The sequence below is a fragment of the Thunnus albacares genome, chromosome 5 (assembly GCF_914725855.1).
Source record: "Thunnus albacares chromosome 5, fThuAlb1.1, whole genome shotgun sequence".
NCBI classification, from domain to species: domain Eukaryota; kingdom Metazoa; phylum Chordata; class Actinopteri; order Scombriformes; family Scombridae; genus Thunnus; species Thunnus albacares.
Window position 1 is genome coordinate 20,475,317 of NC_058110.1, and position 20,136 is coordinate 20,495,452.

The 20,136-nt window shown below is 39.5% G+C and overlaps 1 protein-coding gene and 1 non-coding gene across 6 annotated transcripts; one reads left to right on the top strand and one right to left on the bottom strand.

Annotated features, from left to right (window-relative positions):
• Positions 1 to 1,624: 1,624 nt before the first annotated feature.
• trnaa-ugc lies at positions 1,625 to 1,696 on the bottom strand. The gene has a single exon. It is a non-coding gene; the product is annotated as a tRNA-Ala (tRNA).
• A 7,536-nt stretch (positions 1,697 to 9,232) lies between these two features.
• LOC122982218 (tumor protein p53-inducible nuclear protein 2) lies at positions 9,233 to 18,641 on the top strand. Of its 5 annotated transcripts, XM_044351371.1 has the most exons (5): positions 9,235 to 9,533; positions 12,963 to 13,338; positions 14,100 to 14,417; positions 14,517 to 14,673; positions 14,771 to 18,641. In XM_044351371.1, the coding sequence occupies exons 2-5, from the start codon at positions 13,215 to 13,217 to the stop codon at positions 15,036 to 15,038; spliced, it is 867 nt and encodes a 288-aa protein (XP_044207306.1). In that variant the 5' UTR covers positions 9,235 to 9,533; positions 12,963 to 13,214; the 3' UTR covers positions 15,039 to 18,641. The 5 variants fall into 5 exon arrangements, with proteins under 5 accessions (XP_044207305.1, XP_044207304.1, XP_044207306.1 ...); XM_044351370.1 differs by having other exon boundaries at positions 9,233 to 9,533; positions 14,100 to 14,673; positions 14,774 to 18,641; XM_044351369.1 differs by having other exon boundaries at positions 9,233 to 9,533; positions 14,103 to 14,673.
• The last annotated feature ends 1,495 nt before the right edge of the window (positions 18,642 to 20,136 follow it).

Genomic DNA, 20,136 nt, shown 5'->3' on the forward strand with positions numbered 1-20,136 from the left:
CATGTTTTCACATGTGAAATATAAGGGAAGTCACATTAATCACGCATGAAATGTACATGATTCACATGTTTGTTTGTTTTTTGTTGTTGTTTTTTGTAAGGGATTACATTAGCTCACACGTTTGCAAGGGTTGGGTCTAAATCAGAATAGTTATATGCTGTGAAAAGAATTTCATTTGTTCCAATTAATGCTTGAGCACTAAAATATAAATGAGCAGGTGACACACCACACCACAAAGCAGTTTATCCAGTTTGGATAATATTTCAGTGTATAAACACAAACAGTAGCTTTCTTCCTTGCGTACATTGCTCCATGAAAATCAACCGGTTGACCACACAGATGTAGATATTTCTTTAAAAGAGAGAAATGTTCAGTAAGGAGCAATAAATATCCCACTGAAAACCTGAAGGGATAAAAAGTTAAATGTGTTGGCTATCCCTTCTGTTTTTCACCTTTATGAAGGTCTGTTATTGACATGACTGACTGAGTCCTTTCACTCTACAACCAGAAATATTATTAACAGTCAAATAGAGATTGTGTTTAGGTCTACCATAACCCGTTAGGCCCCTCGACCTGTAACATGTACATCCACTCTCTATGGTGACTGATTAATGACACCATCAAAACAAAAAGCAATAGGAAAAAAGAGATAACTAAATTTTAACAAAAACAAATGTACCCAAAACATATAGTGTATAGCCATACATACCTGTACAAACATCTTAGCACACTCTATCTAAACACTGAGCTTGGACGTTCATCTTTGACCAGTATAATAAACCTATTAAGTGGAGATTATTTTGTTACATGTTACATATATCCACACAAATTCATTGAACTGTACAGTATACAGTTCTCGTATAATATACTTACATAAATATTCACATTACATTACATTTTACACTCTACCTTTTATATTTTATCCTTTACAGCATCAATATTCACACTCTGTCCCATGAGGCTCAATTTTTTTCATACCCCATGTTCCATTTTCACTTTTTAATTAAATACATGTATTCTATTTCTTACTAGCTTTATGTTTTGCTTTGTGGAAGTGTCCTCTCCCACAATCCTGTTTTCTAAAAGTGTTTAAATTAAAATCATATAATCACAGTCTATTTAGAGCTCAAGCTAAGTATTTCACTAAGTTTTTATCTATAACTACTAAATGCTATCTTACCAAATCTAACTGAATATGGCAAATAATAAATAAATGCAATAAGATTTTTTAAAATATGTTTTTATATCAATCAATTATATTCATTTTAAAAAAAGATGATAGGACTTTCTGGATTCAGAGCAGTTCAAATCAATTCAATTCAATTCAATTCAATTCAGACTTGACCAAGGACACAACTCACGGGGCTCATTAGAATAACAAAATACAATATATACAAAAAAAACAACACAATATCTTAGAGGAAACAGTTCACTGAGCTGAAAGTTATACAATGAGAATAATCGTCAAAGTTAACTTTAAAGTTTACGCCGTAACAGCGTCATGAATTCCTTGTTATGTAACGAAACCGAGATACTAGGTTGAGTATATTTCCTTTACGATCGCACTTCACCACTCATCACACGATAAACAAAATAACCGCACGACTGCATGTTGAAAAAAGAGTGGAGATGCCGGGGATTGAACCCGGGGCCTCATACATGCAAAGCATGCGCTCTACCACTGAGCTACATCCCCTACTAGAAACGTCAAGCGTGATGACGTGTATATAAATGTTAGCATCCGGGTATGTCTCTGGACCTGTAACAGGAGATGATAGATGAACGGAATATTTTTGTTCTGACCGCGGCCAAGTTATGTAATCCGAGGTCATAACTTTAGCTTGGTTTCAACCTTTTGAACCAGCAACCTGTAGTCAGACTATTTTTTGTTTGTTTATGTTAGCTCAAGCTAAGTAGGGACGTTTTGTTGAATGGGTAAAAAAAAAAATTAAACTAAGTGCTAGAATTGAAGAGGATCCAAACTGTTTTAGTGGTGGTTTTTAAACATGATTTGAACTGACGTCAGAATGAATGAGTGGAAAAAAAACAAACTTTTGAATTTGAAGCTTTCTTTTATTTAATCCTTGCTCTGTGCTATTTTTAGCCTACAGGTCTTGTTTTGGTTTCAGCGTTAGGGGACGCGTCCTGGCAGGGGGGGCCCTCTTCTTCCCACACTATCTGAAAGAAAAACTGGTGGAGATGAAGACAAATGTCCTGACAGACAGCCAGAACACTTACAGCACAATGTTTCTCAGATAAACTGACCCTATAGAGGCTGAAGTACAGTGCTTTTTCATCATTCAAGGTACCCTAATCCTTTGGGGAATTTAAAATAGCTCCCTCGTTAAGTTTCATAATACCCTCCAGAGGAGCAGGAATAGGGGGGCTGACATCCCCCTCTGGAGAGCACAGCCTGTCCTCACTCGTGCTGTGTTTATCAGCACATCCTTGCCAAGGACACCACTTCCAGGCCCTGTTTGCTCTAGCCTTGTAGGGACAGACCCATGGGATGCACGCATGGCATGAGGGCTTTAGGAGAGCTCAAGAAGGGACTAATGGAAAGACAGAGAGAAAGGGTGAGAGACTGATACCTCCCCAGCCTTCTCTCCCTCTCCGTCTGCAGTATGAAATGCACTGGCCTGCTGAGGGGTCTCCCAGCAAGAGGGGGGGGGGGGGGAGAGGCACGCTGGCTTATATCAGCTCTGTTGTTGTTGTGGTGGTGTGATTTTGGATGGGTGACAGGAACCTGCCATGTTGAGTCTGTGCTGAGTAAGGAATAGTAGAAGTGTTATGTGTGTTCAGGGGGTTATCTTGGGACTGTGGGGTGCTGTTGAGGGCAGCATGTACAGACACACTGTATGCAATATGAGACACAGAGAGAATTCTTTATCTAAGACCACAGACCTCCAGACGTTACAGTGGACAGTGCAAGAAGTAAATTACACTTTTTTTAACTTAATGTAGGCTATACTGTCATCCTTGTTTCATATTTCAGATTAGCTTTGGTTTGGAGTTTAAATACTGCCTGTGACAGGTTTGTACTTGCATTGCTTTTGTATTTGTCTCCACACCTGTGCTCCTGTGATCCTGTGATATACACAAACACAGTGCAGTGGGCCTGGAAACAGATTTACCTCACGAGTGGTGGAAAAAATATTCAGATCATTTACCTAGTATTCTTATACTTCCACTTCCAAGTAAAAGTCCTTTGTTCATCCTAAAGCACAGAAGCACAAAATGGCCTGCATGAGTTATTATTATAAATTACATTAGTTGATAGTTATGCATGAACATGTAAGTAGCATTTTACTGTTGTAGCTCATTGAGATGGTGCTAGTTTTAACAACTTTATACCTCTAGGGAGTTTAAGTTATTGTATTTTATACATGTTTTATGTAACAACCATCTCATAAATAAAATGATGTAAGAAGTATAATATTTCCTTCTGAAATGCAGTGGAATAGAAAGTAACATCAAACAAATATTCAAGTTAAGTACAAGTACCTCAAAACTGTACTCAAGTAGTTTACTTGAGTAAATGTACTTTGGACCAAACATCAAGGGATGCATTAAAGGCTCAGATTTGGCCACGAATCAGCTATTGGACACACATGTTTTTTTTGTGTATTTCCCCATGAGATTTATAAATCTTGATATTTTGAATCTCCCTGTTCATGGTTTGTCAGTGTCTTTTACACAACACCTATCAAAGTGTGGATTTTGGAGATGTTGATGCGGATGCAAATGGAGATGTTTTAACTAGTGTTTTAAAGGAATAGTGTGACACTATTGAAAAATACTCATATTCACTTTGTTTAGATGATACCACTGTCATCATGTGCATGAGCATGACCTACAGACCTTGAGCAGTAAATCAATGAGATCAAGTTAGCATTAAAACTGGAAACAGCTAGTGAACAGCTAGTCTAGCTCTCTCCAAAGTTCAAAAACCTGCCTACCAGCACCTCTAAAAGCTCACTAAATTACATGTTATATCTTGTTTGTTTCTTCTGTACATCTAACAGAAACATAAAAACAACTAGTGGTTGCTTTACAGGAAGTTGCATGCTAATCTTGGTGACCACCTGCAGTGTCCACTGGTTGCCTGCCAACCTGAGGCTGACACAGGATTCCAGGAGGTCCCTCCCCATAAAACTACAACTTGTCGCCACTTTAGTCAAGACTGAAATATCCCAGCAACTATTTGATGGATTGCCATGAAATTTTGTAGAAGCATTCATGGTCCTCAGAGGATGAATCCTACTGACTTTGGTGATCCCCTGATTTTTCCTCTAAAACCACCACAAGGTAGATATATTTTGTTTTTAGTGAAATTTGATATAAACATAAATGTCCCCCTGAGGATAAATTGTAATACTTTTCTGATCCTTTAACTTCATCTAGCGCCATTATCAGGTAAAAATTCTAACTTCAAATACACAATATATAATACAATGCAAACAGCTTTATTAATCCTACGAGGAGCAATTTGTTTGGAGCTGCTGGTTGTACATAAAACACAATAACATACAAGCAAACAAATAAATAATACAATACACAGCACAGAAAATGAGTGAAAAACACCAGGGAGCTGTATGTGGAATAAAAATCCAAAAATAAGATCATTAAATAAGCTTGATAAACACTAAAAAGATCAGATAAAGCATTCACCAACAATGGTAAGACCTATGGAGCATTTAGTAGTCGAATTACAAACTACTAAATGTTCTGTACATCTGACTATCTAAAACAACACTCACATTCCCATCTGCCTAAGCTGTACTTTAGTGCTAATTAGCAAATGTTAGCTAAATAATGATGGTGAATATTACTCCTGTCAAACATCAGCATTTGAGCATTGTTATTGTGAGCATGATAGCTTGCTGACTTCAACATTTAACTGAAACACCAATGTGTAGCCTCACAGGTCCACAAGTGCAGCTGTAGACTTTACGTCTTGTTACATTTTGCTTTGTGAATTAATTAAATAAACAAGATACAGCGTGTTCATTGGTGAGTTGTGAAACCAACACATTTTGGCTTGTGGCCTTCACCAGGATAAGCCAAACAGCTGAGCTGGTTTGCTCCAAGTTCTTGTTGCTGCAAGAAACCCTTACTGGCTCCATTCTCAATGCATCAACATGAGAGTGGTTTAGATCCAGTCTAACTCTTAAAGGACCACTGTGTAGAATTAAGTGGCATCTAGTGGAACAGACTTCAACAGAAATTGAATATAATATTCATAAGTATGTTTTAATTAGTGTAAAATCACCTGAAAATAAGAATCTTATGTTTTTCGTTACCTTAGAATGAGCCTTTTATATCTACACAGGGAGCGGATCCTCTTCTACGGAGCCCGCCATGTTGCACCACCACGTTTCTACAGTAGCCCAGAACTAACAAACCAAACACTGGCTCTAGAGAGGACCTTTTGCGTTTTTTGCAAGTTTCATGGCCACTGTATGTTCTCCTACACGCTTGAAAGGGGAGGGGGTTGGTTGCAATCTGCAAGCTAACCACTAGATGCCACTAAATCCTACACACTGCACCTTTAACAAAAAAGAACAAAAAATCCCTAAATGTCATAGTATTCATTTCAATTACCTTAAATATGGCAGCCTTACTCTTTGTAATGTACACAGATCTGCAACCTGAACAGCCCCACTGTGTCATATGTAGGTCATTATAGTGCTGCTGGCACAGTAAGGTACACAGGGAGCAGGTCCGACCTATCTCCTGGGGCTGCTGGTCTTATCATCCGCCTGCAGCCACTTATGCTGGGGCAGAGAGGCCTGAGAGAAGAGGTGAGAGAGAGGCACCGAAAATAAAATCTGCAGAGGAAGCTGGAGTCAAAACACATGAAAAGAAGTTCAGTAAGGTCATACAGCAAGTCAACTAAAACATTTTGTCATTACATTTCACTTCATCAACTAAATAATCTCTGTTCACTGACATGACATGATTTCCAAAGAAGGGATATGACTGGATACACCTTTTACCATTTAACATATTTTTTCCCATTTCTCTTTTGAATAAACACAGCTACAAACAGTTATTTTTTCCTGACAGTCAATTAAGTCAACAGAATATTGTAAAAAATAAAAAAATAAATAAAATAGAAGATGCTTCTGTGAACTTTGAGTGTTAGTACTGTCTCCTACACACACCACGACGCATCAAGATCTTTTTTGTTCCTGCTCAGGGAAGGGATGAGTTGTCAAACAGCCTCTCACAAACAAGTTACCTTACTGTCTGTTTCAAGCGTCATCACGCAGGAAGTTTTCTGAGTCAACCTGTCCATTGCCACACCTTGGTCTTTAACTGCAAACAAAATAGCAGTGTTTACAACGTAGGGTTTGGCTGGTAAGAAGCCCTCTGAAGTTACGCACATGCCTCAGTCAGCTGTGTCAGCCGGGGCAAGGACTCGCATGCTGTTAAACAAGAGCCTCATGTCACATTCATGAATATGAACACACGCAGGGAGAGAACAGAGGGAGAGAGATACAGCGAGACTGCACTGCTGTGACCTTTCACCCATTTCTCCAACCAGCTTGGGAAACTGTGGGAATCCTGTGAAGTCAGGCAGCTTCAGTTAAAGCTCTGGCTCAACAATGTAGGGGAGGTAAAAAAAAGAAGCAGACAATCTAAAACCATAACTTCTTCTCTGACTGTGTCCTTGAGAAACCTATTCAAACCTCAGTTATTTATAATTAATCATCAAAAGTATCTTGAATAATATCTATCATGAATCATCAGTTACTGGCATTGCAAGACGTGCCACAAGAACATGGTGTAACATGTTCCACCAGGCCTGTGACTTGATTAGTTTTAGAACACAAACACAAGCACAGATGCACAAACTGTTCTCGCTAAATGTTTGTGTTCACTGTGTTGCTGGGTTTTGGATATCATCATCACTGCTAGGTGAATGTGGGTGCTTTTGTACATGTGTGTCTGCGAGAGTTGCCTAGCACCTGGTAACCGTATAGGCCGAAACCTTATCATCCTGCATTTCGAGAGCTCACACTGTGCTGGACTCCTGCTATCGGCTCTCGCCAGTGAGGTAATAACATGACAAAGTCTAGCAGAAAAAAAGTATAACTTGCTAAGAAGTCTGTGTGAGACACAGGCTTCTGGGGACACAACCCTGTAAGGTGCGGTTTGTTTGTTTTCATTTGCTTTCATTTGCATTCAGGACGTCCACCCACACAGGTCTGATCAAACATAACATGACATAACCTGAGTGCAATGCCGAAACAAAAAATTGTAATTACATGTTCTAATGCTAAAGTATGCTGTACACCCAGAATCCCCCTCTGTTAATCCCTATTAGCTACACTTTAATGAAAGTGTACAGTAGACTTTCCTCAATATAATATAGTCAGATCACAGGTAGATCTACAACTACAGTATCTCCTTGACCACTGGCTGAGTAAGTTAACTGTTCCTGGGCCACAAACAATTGGCATGTCACACAAGAATATCACTAAAGCTTTTTTTTGGTATATAAGGCAAATATACAAAAACTTAATTTTTGAACATGTACATATAAAAGAATCAGGAAAAAAATGTCCAAGAGGAGACGCACCAGGACTTTTACCCAACATTAATAAACACACTACATGCACATTTCTGTCATTACCCAGGTCAAACTATAAGATTGGCCTCAAGTTTGACCTGGTTCCAGTTGGATCATCATGATGTCTCCCACTGGGCTGAGTTGTAGTTGGAAAGGACATAGGAATCCAAAACCCTCACACACTACAGAGTAATGTGCAAAGACTGTCCGATTCTGTGCATATCATAAACATCTTGGAAACCAACCTGTAATTCTAGTTTTGTGTTAGTTGTTACTTTTTACTCAGTAAGACTTAAGGACTTCACCTTTCTGACCAGTAGTAGTCTTTCTTTTATATGTTTGTTTGTTCTCTTGTTCATGGATTAATAATTTTTTTTTTTTTTAAAAAGATCTTTTAAACCAGTGGTCATGGTCAGACTTTGGCGATATTAAAGCTATAAATAGTGTGCTGTCTTTACTGAAGCTATTATCCACTCTACAATAAGGCCTGTCAGCATCCAGGTGCATACATGTAACACATGCATATGTGGACATAAACACTCACTCATACATGTATGCATGAACACAAACAAGCTGTGAGGTTTGGCTACTAAATCAATAACGTACACTTGCGGATTATGCATAAATACTCTGTAGACTTCATACGAACACAACAAAAGATGATTTTTCACCTAGAGCGCATGCATAAACACACGCACACACAGTTATGTCAATATGTCACCAGTTTACACAATCTGCAATCATAAAAGGCATTGAGTATCCTCAAAGCTTCACAGACTGCAGAGTGTAAAAGTGACCACAAGGGGCTTCCACAAAAACCTCTGCACAGTTCATTGGTTACTCAAATACTGCATTCAGAAAAAGCGCATCTGATTGGCTGGTAAGTGTTGAGTGGCACATGGAGGTCCTCCCCACCAAGGCAAGTGAAAAGAAGGATGTTGAGGGGGAGGGGAAAGAGGTCTATTTACAAATGAAATTTAAAGTAACATCACCAGCATCACTGGATAGGGAAAGTTAACCTTGTTTATGGACTGGGACTGTTTAATAATTTGCATATTCAAGGTTTGCATGAGCATTTGCTCCTGTAAATGATCAATTTTATAACTGTATAACACAAGAGGTTGCTCTGTGTCTTTCGTGCTGGACACCATCCAGGGCCTGACTGAGATTAAAAAGTATAGTGAAAATGATGCAAACATTTAAAAATAAATATCCACAGAGTAATAAATGCGGGGAGGTGATACAACAGGTTAGCTGCAACAGCTTCAGCTTTGTGCTCTTTTTTCTGCAGGTGAATTTACCAAGTTGACAATTTAATCACTTTGCTTTCAACAGATCCTCATCTTTCCTTGTTTAGAAAGGCCTTGAATTTGGAGCTGTGTGAGCACGGACTCAGGATCAGTTTACCATCCCCCAGCCGTGACTTAAGCCAGCTGTGACGAGTGTAAGCAGTCGCTGATCACGGATCAGTCTCTGAGTTGAAGTCACCATTTCCATCTGGGTGCAGGTTGACAGCTCCTCTCTCCCAGCCCCCCTACCCTGTTACCTAGAGGCCCGGCTTGTGGCTTGTGTAATATTCTGATTGGCTGGTTTGACTGGTGTAGGCGGGGAAAGGGGCGTGTCCGAGAGTATTGTGATCTCACAATCAGCTGTTTTGTACGCTCTACATTCTGATCCGAGGATCAGCTGGAGGCAGCAATAAACAGAAGGAAAATCTGCAGCGGAAAAAAAATAGAGGAGAGGAAGGGAAAAAAAGCTGCAGATGTTATGATCTGAAACATTAGTGTAACATTTTTACACGAAGCCCTTCTTCTAAGAAGAAAGCCTTTTATTTTTATATCATGGTGTTTTAACTACCTCACTTTAAAGGCTATCTAAAGCTATGCTTTAAGAATTGTTGTCGTTTCTACTGTGTGTGATCTCGTTTACAACTTCAATAATATTGCAAAGGCAGGTAAGCTATTCTTTACTTTGCTTTCAAAATTTTGATTCTTGGTGTGTTTTTTGTGTCTCAACTATGTGCTCTCAAGAGATATCAAACTGCATCTGTCTCTGCCAGAGAAGCTGCTGCATTCCTCACAGGCTTATCTACAGAAAATATCCATCAGATAGCAGCCATCATAAAAATCATAGTACATGTATTGTTACGGAATTACATCGCTTTGTGTGTCACCGGCTTAATACATGGGTTATCTTTGTTTGTTATAATTGGTAATGACCTATTATTAGGTCATGAATAGATGGTGAAAGCAGAAATAGCAGGCCGATCCAAAGAGCTTAATTAGGTCGATTCGACGTCCTATATTCCGAAAAATGACACCAGCCTGCATACGTATACATATATTTATCCTACAGGCGGCCAGCAGCCGTTGTTGTGCAAATTGCACCAAATGCTGATGTGGAGTCAAGTCGATGGCGGATGTTGATGTTTTTCTGGGAGGCGGACCTTAATAGCCTAGTCGTTTTCTGCAAATATAGCCATGTATGTTGTTCTGTTAAATAACAGTTTTATTGTATTGTCAGTAGCCAATCCAGTCGATGTGTTTCGTGCCGAGTCGCTTCAGCCACAACTGTCATTGCTTTGACCCTTCAGCTGTAGGGCTTATACGGATAATTCATGTTTAACCTGGATATCCTGCAGAAAGTCTTGTGCTATCTCCGCTGTCGACACTCTGAGGTCGACTTTGATGCTTTATTTCCCTACACAATCTCAGGATGTCTTTGCGTATCTGAAATGTAAACATTGTTGCTGTGAGCTTTTTTTTTCATGTTAGGGGATTCAACGACGATAACCGTCGACCATAGCAACCAGTCACATAGACCTTTTTTTCGGCAAAGTGTCTTAAAATGCAGAATAGACATAACAACCTATATAGACCTCATATACATAATAATATCCTACATTTTCGCTGTTTTTTTTTTGCTATTCAAACCCTTTTTTTTCCTCCGGTCGCCAATTAGACTGGAGCCTCTCCGCCAGCGTCAATGACGAAGGCGTGACGTCACAGGCGTCTTGTTTTTATTTCGCGAGTCTCCTCCTCCCCCATCCCTCCCTGCTCCTCCTACTTTTTTTTTTCTTTTTTTTTTGGCCCAGTGTCAAAAGAAAGATCCATATTTCAAGGTCCTTTTTAAAAACATATATTTTAGGACGTGCATTTATGCGTACAAAATATTATTTATCATGTGACATTTGAATTAAAACACGAAATAAGGACTGTCATGCTCATGACCTTGTAAGGATACAGCAATCTCTCCCTGCTGTAGTGTGTAGCCTATACTATGTATTGTGTTGTAGTTTAGGTTTAGTATTGCTAAGATATTGGGAACTCTGCTTATTTATTACATCTCAGTATATTAGTTTGTTTACACTTGTTTACAGGGGCAATGCTCAATAATCAACAGAAAAAAACTGTTAAATCAATCAAAGTTAGAGCTGCTAATTTACACCTGTTGTCCTGGGCTAGATGTTAAAAAGGCACCCTAAAATAGAATAAAACTATATGTCTTATAAAATCAATGTATACAACATAATTAATATGCACAAGATAGTTTAATACATATCCACAAATAATTAATGCCACTGCATAACAGGTGGTAGTTAGTAACAATCCATTAAGTAAGGACAAATAGGGGGAAAAAACATGCAACAAAATGAGTAGCAGAGATTGAGAAAGCCAAAACAAGACAGGCCAGACTTATATTATTATAACAACATTGTCTTGGCTACAGTTTTTCAGGTAAATTCCGTATATTTATCCATCTCTTGTGTAATAGATTGAACTTACATCCATAAAAATGTTTCAGTGATAATGGCTGATGAGTTCACAGGTAATACTTCTATACAACTTGGAGCTGCTCTCCTCCTGATATAAGCCATATCAGCTACAGTTATTTGCACTCTATTGGCAGTAACAATAGCTATATTTACACCACTCAGATAGCCCTGAATTAGTTTGCACAGCTACCAAACTGATACAATGATTATATCAGGGAAATGTTACTTGCATTACATGTTCAGTGTGTGTATTTTGCGGACGTCTGCTGCACCTTATGCAAAGCACCACCTTGGCCTTCTTGCTAAAATTTTGTTTATCTGCATTTATATGTCACATAGTCTCATGACTAGAGTTTCTATTAGCCCAGGAATGCACTAAAAACAATCCCAGTGTTGAGGATAAATACTGCAGCACCTCAGTTCAGACCTAGTTCATAGTTTTTTCTTGGATTTCCTCTGCAAAATCCCCGCAATATAACAACCATGGACCTTTTTATTTAATTGACTGGATAGAAATTTTAACACATGACCTAGAAACTGTCAAAATTAATCTATACAGCCTCAAGTCTTTAAAAAAAATACAGATGAGATTCTGCTGTCCAGTTCTCATAATGATTTTTAGGAAATGGCTCATATTTGTTTAAAATGATCATTATTCCATCTTACATAAGGACAATGCACTGTATGGTTTTGGTTATGCTCCTGGTCACAATGGTGATTCTCCAAATAAGGGAAGAAAGTGTCAGCTTCCTAACAAGCATCCATGCATATCTCCTTTCAAGCCACATAGTCAGAGACAGATATTGCCCCCAGGAGCTTGTGTGGAGACCAAAACAGAGCTTAAAGGAGAGTAAATATTGACTTACACACATCAAGTGGCCAGAAACATGATTGAAAAATTAATGCTATGTTGTTTTGTGCTGGGTGTGTAAATATGCAAGTGAGTGCTAACACATTCGCCATATCGTTATAAGACAACATGTCAATGTTGTCTTTGCAGGATTTTGCACCGCCCCCAGGTGGTCAAAAAAATCTATTAATACAGGTTTTTTAAAAATGACATTTTTGTTTTTCCAGCCAAGATTTAAATTTTGAGATACAAAGTGTTTGTTCATCTATAATATGTAAATTGGTAAAACATGTACCCACTTAGCACATCATCAGTGCTATTGAATCATTTAAATTATAACTGGGAAATGTGTTGCTTCATCTAAATTGACCTTAAGATTCCCAGCTAGTCTAATCAGCAAGCTGTCCAGCAATGTTAGTGTAGAAACTCATGAAATAAACAGAAAACAGAAAAAAGCAGTTTCTGTTTTAGTGACACATTGTTTGTATTAACCTGTCATTACAACACAGGCCAAGATGCTTTGAGGGTTTTCGTTCAGTCCAAAGAATAGTTCCAGCTTCTTGTAATGTGTCTCAGAATAACCCAGAGAAAGCTCTTACCACACACATTGCTTACTCACCGTGCTTATCTAATGCTCCCTGACTAAGCAATAGGAAATTACCCACTCCATTCTCTTTTTTTAGATGTCTTTAAGAAAAAATGTGTTGACAGTGAATCCCATTATCTTATAAATTTCCTCTCTCTCCCTATCTCTGCAGGCCTTTGCTCCAAACCAAGTGAAACCTTACATTTGCACTACAGAAGCCCGCCCACTCCTGTTTGTCAAAACCGAGATCCAGCAAAGGGCTTCAAGTGAAAAAAAAGAGACTTCCGAAAAATCAGACAAAGAATTGCATAAAACAGCAACAAGCGAAACATAAATAAAAATTTCAAAGGCAGCTAAAGCTTTTTTTTTTTTTGTGAACGACAAAAAACACCCCAGTTTTCAACACCTGACAATACAAGCAGTCATGTTTCAACGTCTGAGCAACTTGTTGTTTGGGGAGGTAGAAGAGGTGGCAGCTGAGCTGAAGGGACCCAACCCCTGTGTGACGGAGGCCGATGAGGAGGGATGGATGCTCGTCAACTTGCCTGGTGAGTCACATCCGAGGGAGTGCAGGGTTGGATTGGAGGGGTTGATGTGGCGTTTAGGAACCACACCAAATGGGAAAACTATCAAGTTGTGTTTAATGTTGAAAGATTTAGGTAGCTGAGAAATATCTCTGTCCTCTCTTGCATGATACTGTGATGACTAATGTTTGAAGTGTAGAGGTAATGATGGGGGATGATGGGGTGGGGTGAAGAATCAGTCAGGGCGTGGCGCAACTACACTGGTGCTTACCCATATGGCTGCCATACCATAGGTGTTGTCTGTCAGAGGATGGAAACACATAATTCTCTGTCAACATACATCTCCTTCCTCTTTGTTTATGATCTCAATCATGACAAAGGTGATTACTGAGTATGAAAATTTGCTTTGGTGCGTGTTCATAAGCCAACCAAACAACAAGAGCAACATGAAAATACCTCTCAGAAGAGTCAAGAGAAACATTATGTCACTGACATAATCATAACCTTAGAGGGTCAACACAACTAATGATGTGACTCTTTTATGTTTTGTGTTTCCTTACCCCCTCTTCTTCCCCTCCTCTAATTATTTTAAACACCCCCTACATTCCCCACGCTGGTATGTGTGCGCGTGCGTATGTGATCCCTTCAAAAATCCCCCCCTCAACCCGCATGGCTTTTTGAAAATCTACCACATTTGCATCATTTTTGCAACATCCCCCTCCCACCTTAAACATATGTCTTTATTGGCTATCCCATCCCTGATCTCATTGCTGCCATGTGCTCAGAAGAATCTGAGTGCATGATGCAAGCTGAGGATGAGACGGGAGCCCCACTTATTGCACATTCATTCCCAGACAGTAACCAATCAAACCATCAAGACACACTAACACGGACTGAATGCCCGGCTCCAGTTCCCCACCCGCCTCACAAGCGCCGTAGGACACATAAAGGTCGGGCACGAGGTGCGGTTGTATCATCAGACCCCATGTCTTGTCCCAGCGCTAGCCCATCAGACTTGGGTGCCACTACACCCGTGACCCTGCCGAGACGGGCCAGACTGTCCACGCCCTCCTCCATGCTGTCAATGTCCCCTGGCTCTGGGAGTGAGTGTGGGGGCAGTGGGGGTAGCAGTAGGGCAGGCTCAGAGAGAGGCTGCATGGATGAGAGCTGGTTTGTCACCCCTCCCCCCTGTTTCACTGCAGAGGGAGCCACAGCAGAGGCCAGCCCGATGGAGGACCTGCTCATCGAGCACCCCAGCATGTCCGTGTACGTCTCCCCGAACAACCTGTCCATGGTCTCCAACAGCAACCTTTCTGTGGTGGGAGAGGAAAGTATCGTGAGCCTGGCAAGCAGTGTGAGGTAAGAATCAGCAATATTTATTCAAGCCACACTTCACCTTCACTTCCTGTTTTCAGCATCAGCATAACCGTCGTTTTTCTTTTCTCTCTTGCTGCAGCAGAGTGGCTGAACCAGCTGCTGCTCCCGCTACCCGCAGCACTATGCCCACCAGGGTGAGCCGTGGAGCAGCTGCCCAGGCCGGAGCTCTGGCCAAGGTCACCCAAGTGGCCAGGGTCCAGCGTGGCAAAGCCCGCATCGAGAGGCGCCATCTGGGCCGCAACCGCATCCAACGCCAAAACCGCACCAGGGAGCAGGTTCCTCGCCACGCAGCCCATGCCAGAAACACCTTCCTCCACCAGCCCAGCAAGCGTAACTTCTGCCACTAAACTCCCAAGCAACCAGGGGCCATCGTTTACTCTGAGGGCATTAGTAGTGCATAGTCAACTCCAAGACACACACGATTACATGTATTCACCTGCAGCATATTTGCTTTCATTTCTGCACAGTATATCATATTACACTCAGATACCAGTAGCCTGAGCTTTTCTGTTTTGGTTTATACACAAACTGATTCCACCTGGTAGTTTTATGCCCCATTCTGCTGTTATGAACCAAGCCTCCACCTCCAAGTAGATCTGAGTAGAACCTTACATACTTATTGTCCATTGCAGTATCCAAACAACTAAAAAAAAAAAGTCTTCAGAATATTTATACAGGTTATACTTAGTAACAATAATATCTGAAAAACAACAAAAATGTTTAGCTCTATTAATTTTTCTCCTATAGTAGTAAAATATTCTCCTTTCTTTCACTCTTCCTTGAGGCATGTTTTGTATTAATTCAACCATTAAATCCATTGAAATATTTTAATATTTAAAATACTCAAAATTGGAGATAATAATTTGAAATTTAAATAACAAAGTGGACTTTAGTCTAATTGGAGAAACAGACTTTTGTTTGGTGGAAACCATGCTAGGCAGAGACATGTTAGCATCTTTACAGAGAAAACAACTCATCTCTCCTATGATTTATATTAAAGAGGATTGTATCCAAATGTAACTTTATTTTTGTTCGGAAAAGGTGGAAGGATATACCGTGTGTGATAACATTGAGAAAAAAATCACTAGACATTGTTTTCTCCAGTTTTGTTCACCTGAGTCAAAAAGAGGAAGGTAACGAAATGTGGGGCAGCCCATTTCATCACAGGAAACACATGTTGTCACTTTGTGAAGGATAAGAGCAAGTAGACGATGGTGAGAGGATGAGCAAAACAGACTAAAGAGTAAAATAACTGAATTAGAACTAGATAGTATTAAAAGAAATGTGATTAACACGAAATGCTGGTAGGAAAGTGTAATGTAACCCTCTGAGCAGCCTGTGAGTGAGCTTTAAACATTTATTAACTTTATTAAAGAGCATTTAGACTGTGCCCTTTTGCATATCTCAAATGTTTTTCTCTGGACAGTGAAATAAGGTAGCCTCTTTTTGTTAACATGAATATAGTTGTTATTGATATTAACAAGGATTATGAATGTAGTTAAAGGATAAAGGTGCCTTTGGGTTACAGGGTATGGCAGGATATAGTAAGTGTAGAGCGGTATTGATGGTAACTCTTTATTTTGTTTTGTTACATTGTTTTCTGCTATATATTGTAACATTATTTTACAGTCTTTCACTCTGCATGGTTCCACCAGAAAGCCTGTTTCTGATTGACGAAAAGAAAGTACACGTTTGGCTTTTAAAGCCAATAAAGTAGAAGATAAAAAATCACTCCCCGTGGATCAAACACAGCATGATGATCATTAAATGTGTGGTCTGAAAACTGAAGTGATGTGCCCAGCACACATCAGCCATCCACATGGTGTGTGCTGTGATCTTATCCATGTGAACACCAAAAAAGAACGATCAATATACACGTCAGTCCCTTTCATTAAAAAAGTCACTGACTGAGGAGGCAACTGTCAGGAGAAAAGGGGAAGAAACGTCTCCTTAAAGTTCCAGCAACAAACATCTTCCCCCTACAACACATTCAAAAACTATCATCTTGCTTATGGATGTGCAACCAGTTGCTTTTTTTTAACTTCCTCATAACATGTACTCCATCACCGTCTCTTTCTCATTAGCACATCTAACAGTGTCCACTTAAAGATCTAGCTAACTGATATGTATTCAAAAACAATAGTAAACAATGGTGCTGAAGTGTATACTAATGTTTGTAAATTATTTGAGACATGGATGTAAGTTTGCACTGTCATACATTTTGTGAGTCCAAGTTTTAGCGGTGTGCTGTGTGCTTGTTTTTCTTTTTCTTTTGTGATTTTTTTTTTCTTTTTGTTTTGAATCAAACTGTGTGTGAGAAAGTGTACTGACACGTTAATGCTAGAAACTCTTAAAAAAAAAAAACATGAATAATAGTCATTTATTTCTCTTGTAAATAATTACAAAACAATTTATAACGCTCCATTAGATGTCAAAGCCTCTCAGGACTTGAGTCCACAATGTTGTGTCCAATGGGACTGATGAGAATCCTCTCTCTGCCTCACCTCTGTGCTCATTATTAAACCAAGAGGGCATTTCAGTGGCCAAAAGTGGTGTCTTTGCCCCAACTTCAGTCTCGTGTCATTGAGATGCACCATAAAGTCAGCACTAGACTCAGAGTTGATGTGCCATAGGCAAACACTGCCCTCCAGAGGGTCCACTTAGCACAGCACTTGCTGTATGGATACTGGTGAGGATACAGTACATTGACATAGTTTTAATACAGTCTGTACTGGTGTATTCAAAGGACAGATTGAGAGTCTCGGAGTTCATTTTTTTGGAAAATGGAAAATGTGTTGTCTTGCTCAGATCATCCAGATACGTAAGATGAATTATCTTCCCTTGAATCACATACCACAATTGTCTAATTTCTGCCAATAATCCTATAAATGACTTTGTTTTCTTCAAACTTTCTGTTAATTTATGAAATAATTATAAATATTATCTTTTTTTCTGTTTTAAAGATGACTATTATGTATTCCGTTGATTCCTCCAAACAGTGCAGGGGTTAGCTCCAAGGTGATGAGTTTAATAGACACACACTGTCACACACACACATAAACACGTTGTGATCTCACTTCCCAGGGGCGTCCAAACTGATATTGCCTCTGAGGTTAAATTTACTTTGCCTGTTGTATTAACATACTTAAGTAGTGAAAACAGGATAATACTGAGATCACAGGTGTGCACATGTGTGTGTGTACATAAGTGGGTGTGTATGCAAAATGTAAAAATCACCACAGATAGCTCCTGCCGCTGCAAACCTGTCCTGTTTTCCTTCATTTTATTATCTTTCCTTTCTCACCAGTGTCATGTAAAAAAGGAAATGTGTTCTCAGTATGTTGTGTGTCATTAATGAAAGGTGTGGTTTCAGAGTGGAAATCATCAAACGACAAGGAGAGAGAGTGGTCACCCAATGTGTCACACCTGAATGACGTGAGGGATGTGGACAGGGAAATGGATGAGGCAGGAGACAGATAGTTTATATTTAAAAAAAAAATAAATTAATAAATGAAATGTAATGTATCATAAAATACAATAGAATATGCTTGTATTTTCCCATTTAGTTATTAGAACAGTCATTCACCAATAGGATGTTTAAATGAAAGGCATTGAATGTCTGGGGAGTTTCATATATTTATGTTGTGCCCTGAAATGATGGCAGCTTAAAAACACATGGGGTTTCGTCCATGTTACGTCTCAATTAGTACACCTCTCCCCCAATAAAAATGAAATATATAAAATTTGGTGTATCTGATATCTATGGTGATTGTGCCTTTCACTATTTCTGCATGGTTTTTGTGATGTACTGATTTTTCCATCCCCAAAGTGGATGGTTGTCCACTGACAGGCAAGACCTATGCAAAAATCAACTGATGGGTTTTCCAGCATTCATTCAGAAAAAAGAGGTACCCGCCAAAAACAACAACAACAATAAATACTCAGGTTAACACCTGAATCTTGTGTCATTATTTTCATGTGGGAGGGAATTGGATCAGAGCAATGAGTGTGATTAAAATACAGGGTGATGTACTTTACCTTTCAGAGCAATGGTATGAATTGAGTGTAGGTGGAAGTTTAAAGCATGCAAAAAAGAGGTGAGAAGAAGGGTGTGGTAATGCAGTGTAATGAGGACTGAATTTGGGTGGGGTGCTGTAATGAACAATGTAGACTATTATTAGCTTAGACTGGAGGCTTAAAAGGGGAGAAATTAAAAGTAGGCAAACAATGGGAAGATAAAGTACTGTGCAAAGGTTTCAGGCACTTAAAGTTAAATGAGAATGCTATCAAAAAAATGCCATGAATAGTTTTTTTATTTATCATTTAACTTCATACAGAATAAACCTAAACGAAATCAATACTTGGTGTGACCACAGTTTGCCTTTAAAATAGGGCTTGATACACTTGTGCACAGTTTTTCAAGGTACTTGTTCCAAGTATCTATTTGGCACAGTTCCTCTGTGGATTCAGGCTGTCCCAGTGTCTTCTGTCTCTTCATGTAATCCCAGACTGACTCGATGATGTTGAGATCAGGGCCCTGTGGGGGGGGCCATACCATCTGTTGCAGGACTCCTTGCTCTTCTTGTCACTGAAGATAGTTCTTTATGACTCTGGCTGTATGTTTAGGGTCATTGTCGTGCTGCAGAATGAATCTAGGACGGATCAGACGCCTCCCAGATGGTATTGCATTATGGATAAGAATCTTAACATCTAAAGTGCCTTAATGTGATGTTTGTACAGAAGGGTGATATGCAGGTGTGAAAGAGCCAAAACAGAGATAAGAAAACCATCCACTTTGGTGGCAGAGTGGTTACACATTTGTGGTGAGACAGATGCTGAGTTGCCTGTACCTGACCTCTGACGTTTCTGTGGATTGAAACAATTTTTAAAAAATCCCTTAGAGGGATCACATGAACAATGTACTCTGGCATGTAGGATTCTTCTGTCACCTGTTAAGCAAGTTCAGAAACAGAAAGAAAAAGGGGTGTCATGGGAGGGACAGAAGAGGTAACTGGAGCAGGTATTCTACAGATCTGCTATAACCTGTTTATCTACTTCACCAGTCTCCAGTTACAATACTGGACTTGGGCGGCCTGTGTACTATGGGAGTTTTCCCATTGGCCATTAACATAACACAAGATGGGAAATGGCCTGAAGCACCTGTGCTGAACCCTTAAACTGACAAAAATTAGACCACAGACCCCCATTTGATAAAATTTTGTCCCAGGGTCCCCCATCTGATTTGCTTTTAGATGTTTTATTACAGAAAGTGTATGAAACCCATGACTAAAATAGTCATACATTCTGTTATTGTTAGTTATGGATGGAATTATAATGAAAATAAATGATTACTCTTCTGGGGTAATACTTCTATGGGGACCATAAGGAGCTTTGGGGGTCCTTGAGGGTGTCCCCACTCTGAGAACCACTGATTTAGTGGATGGC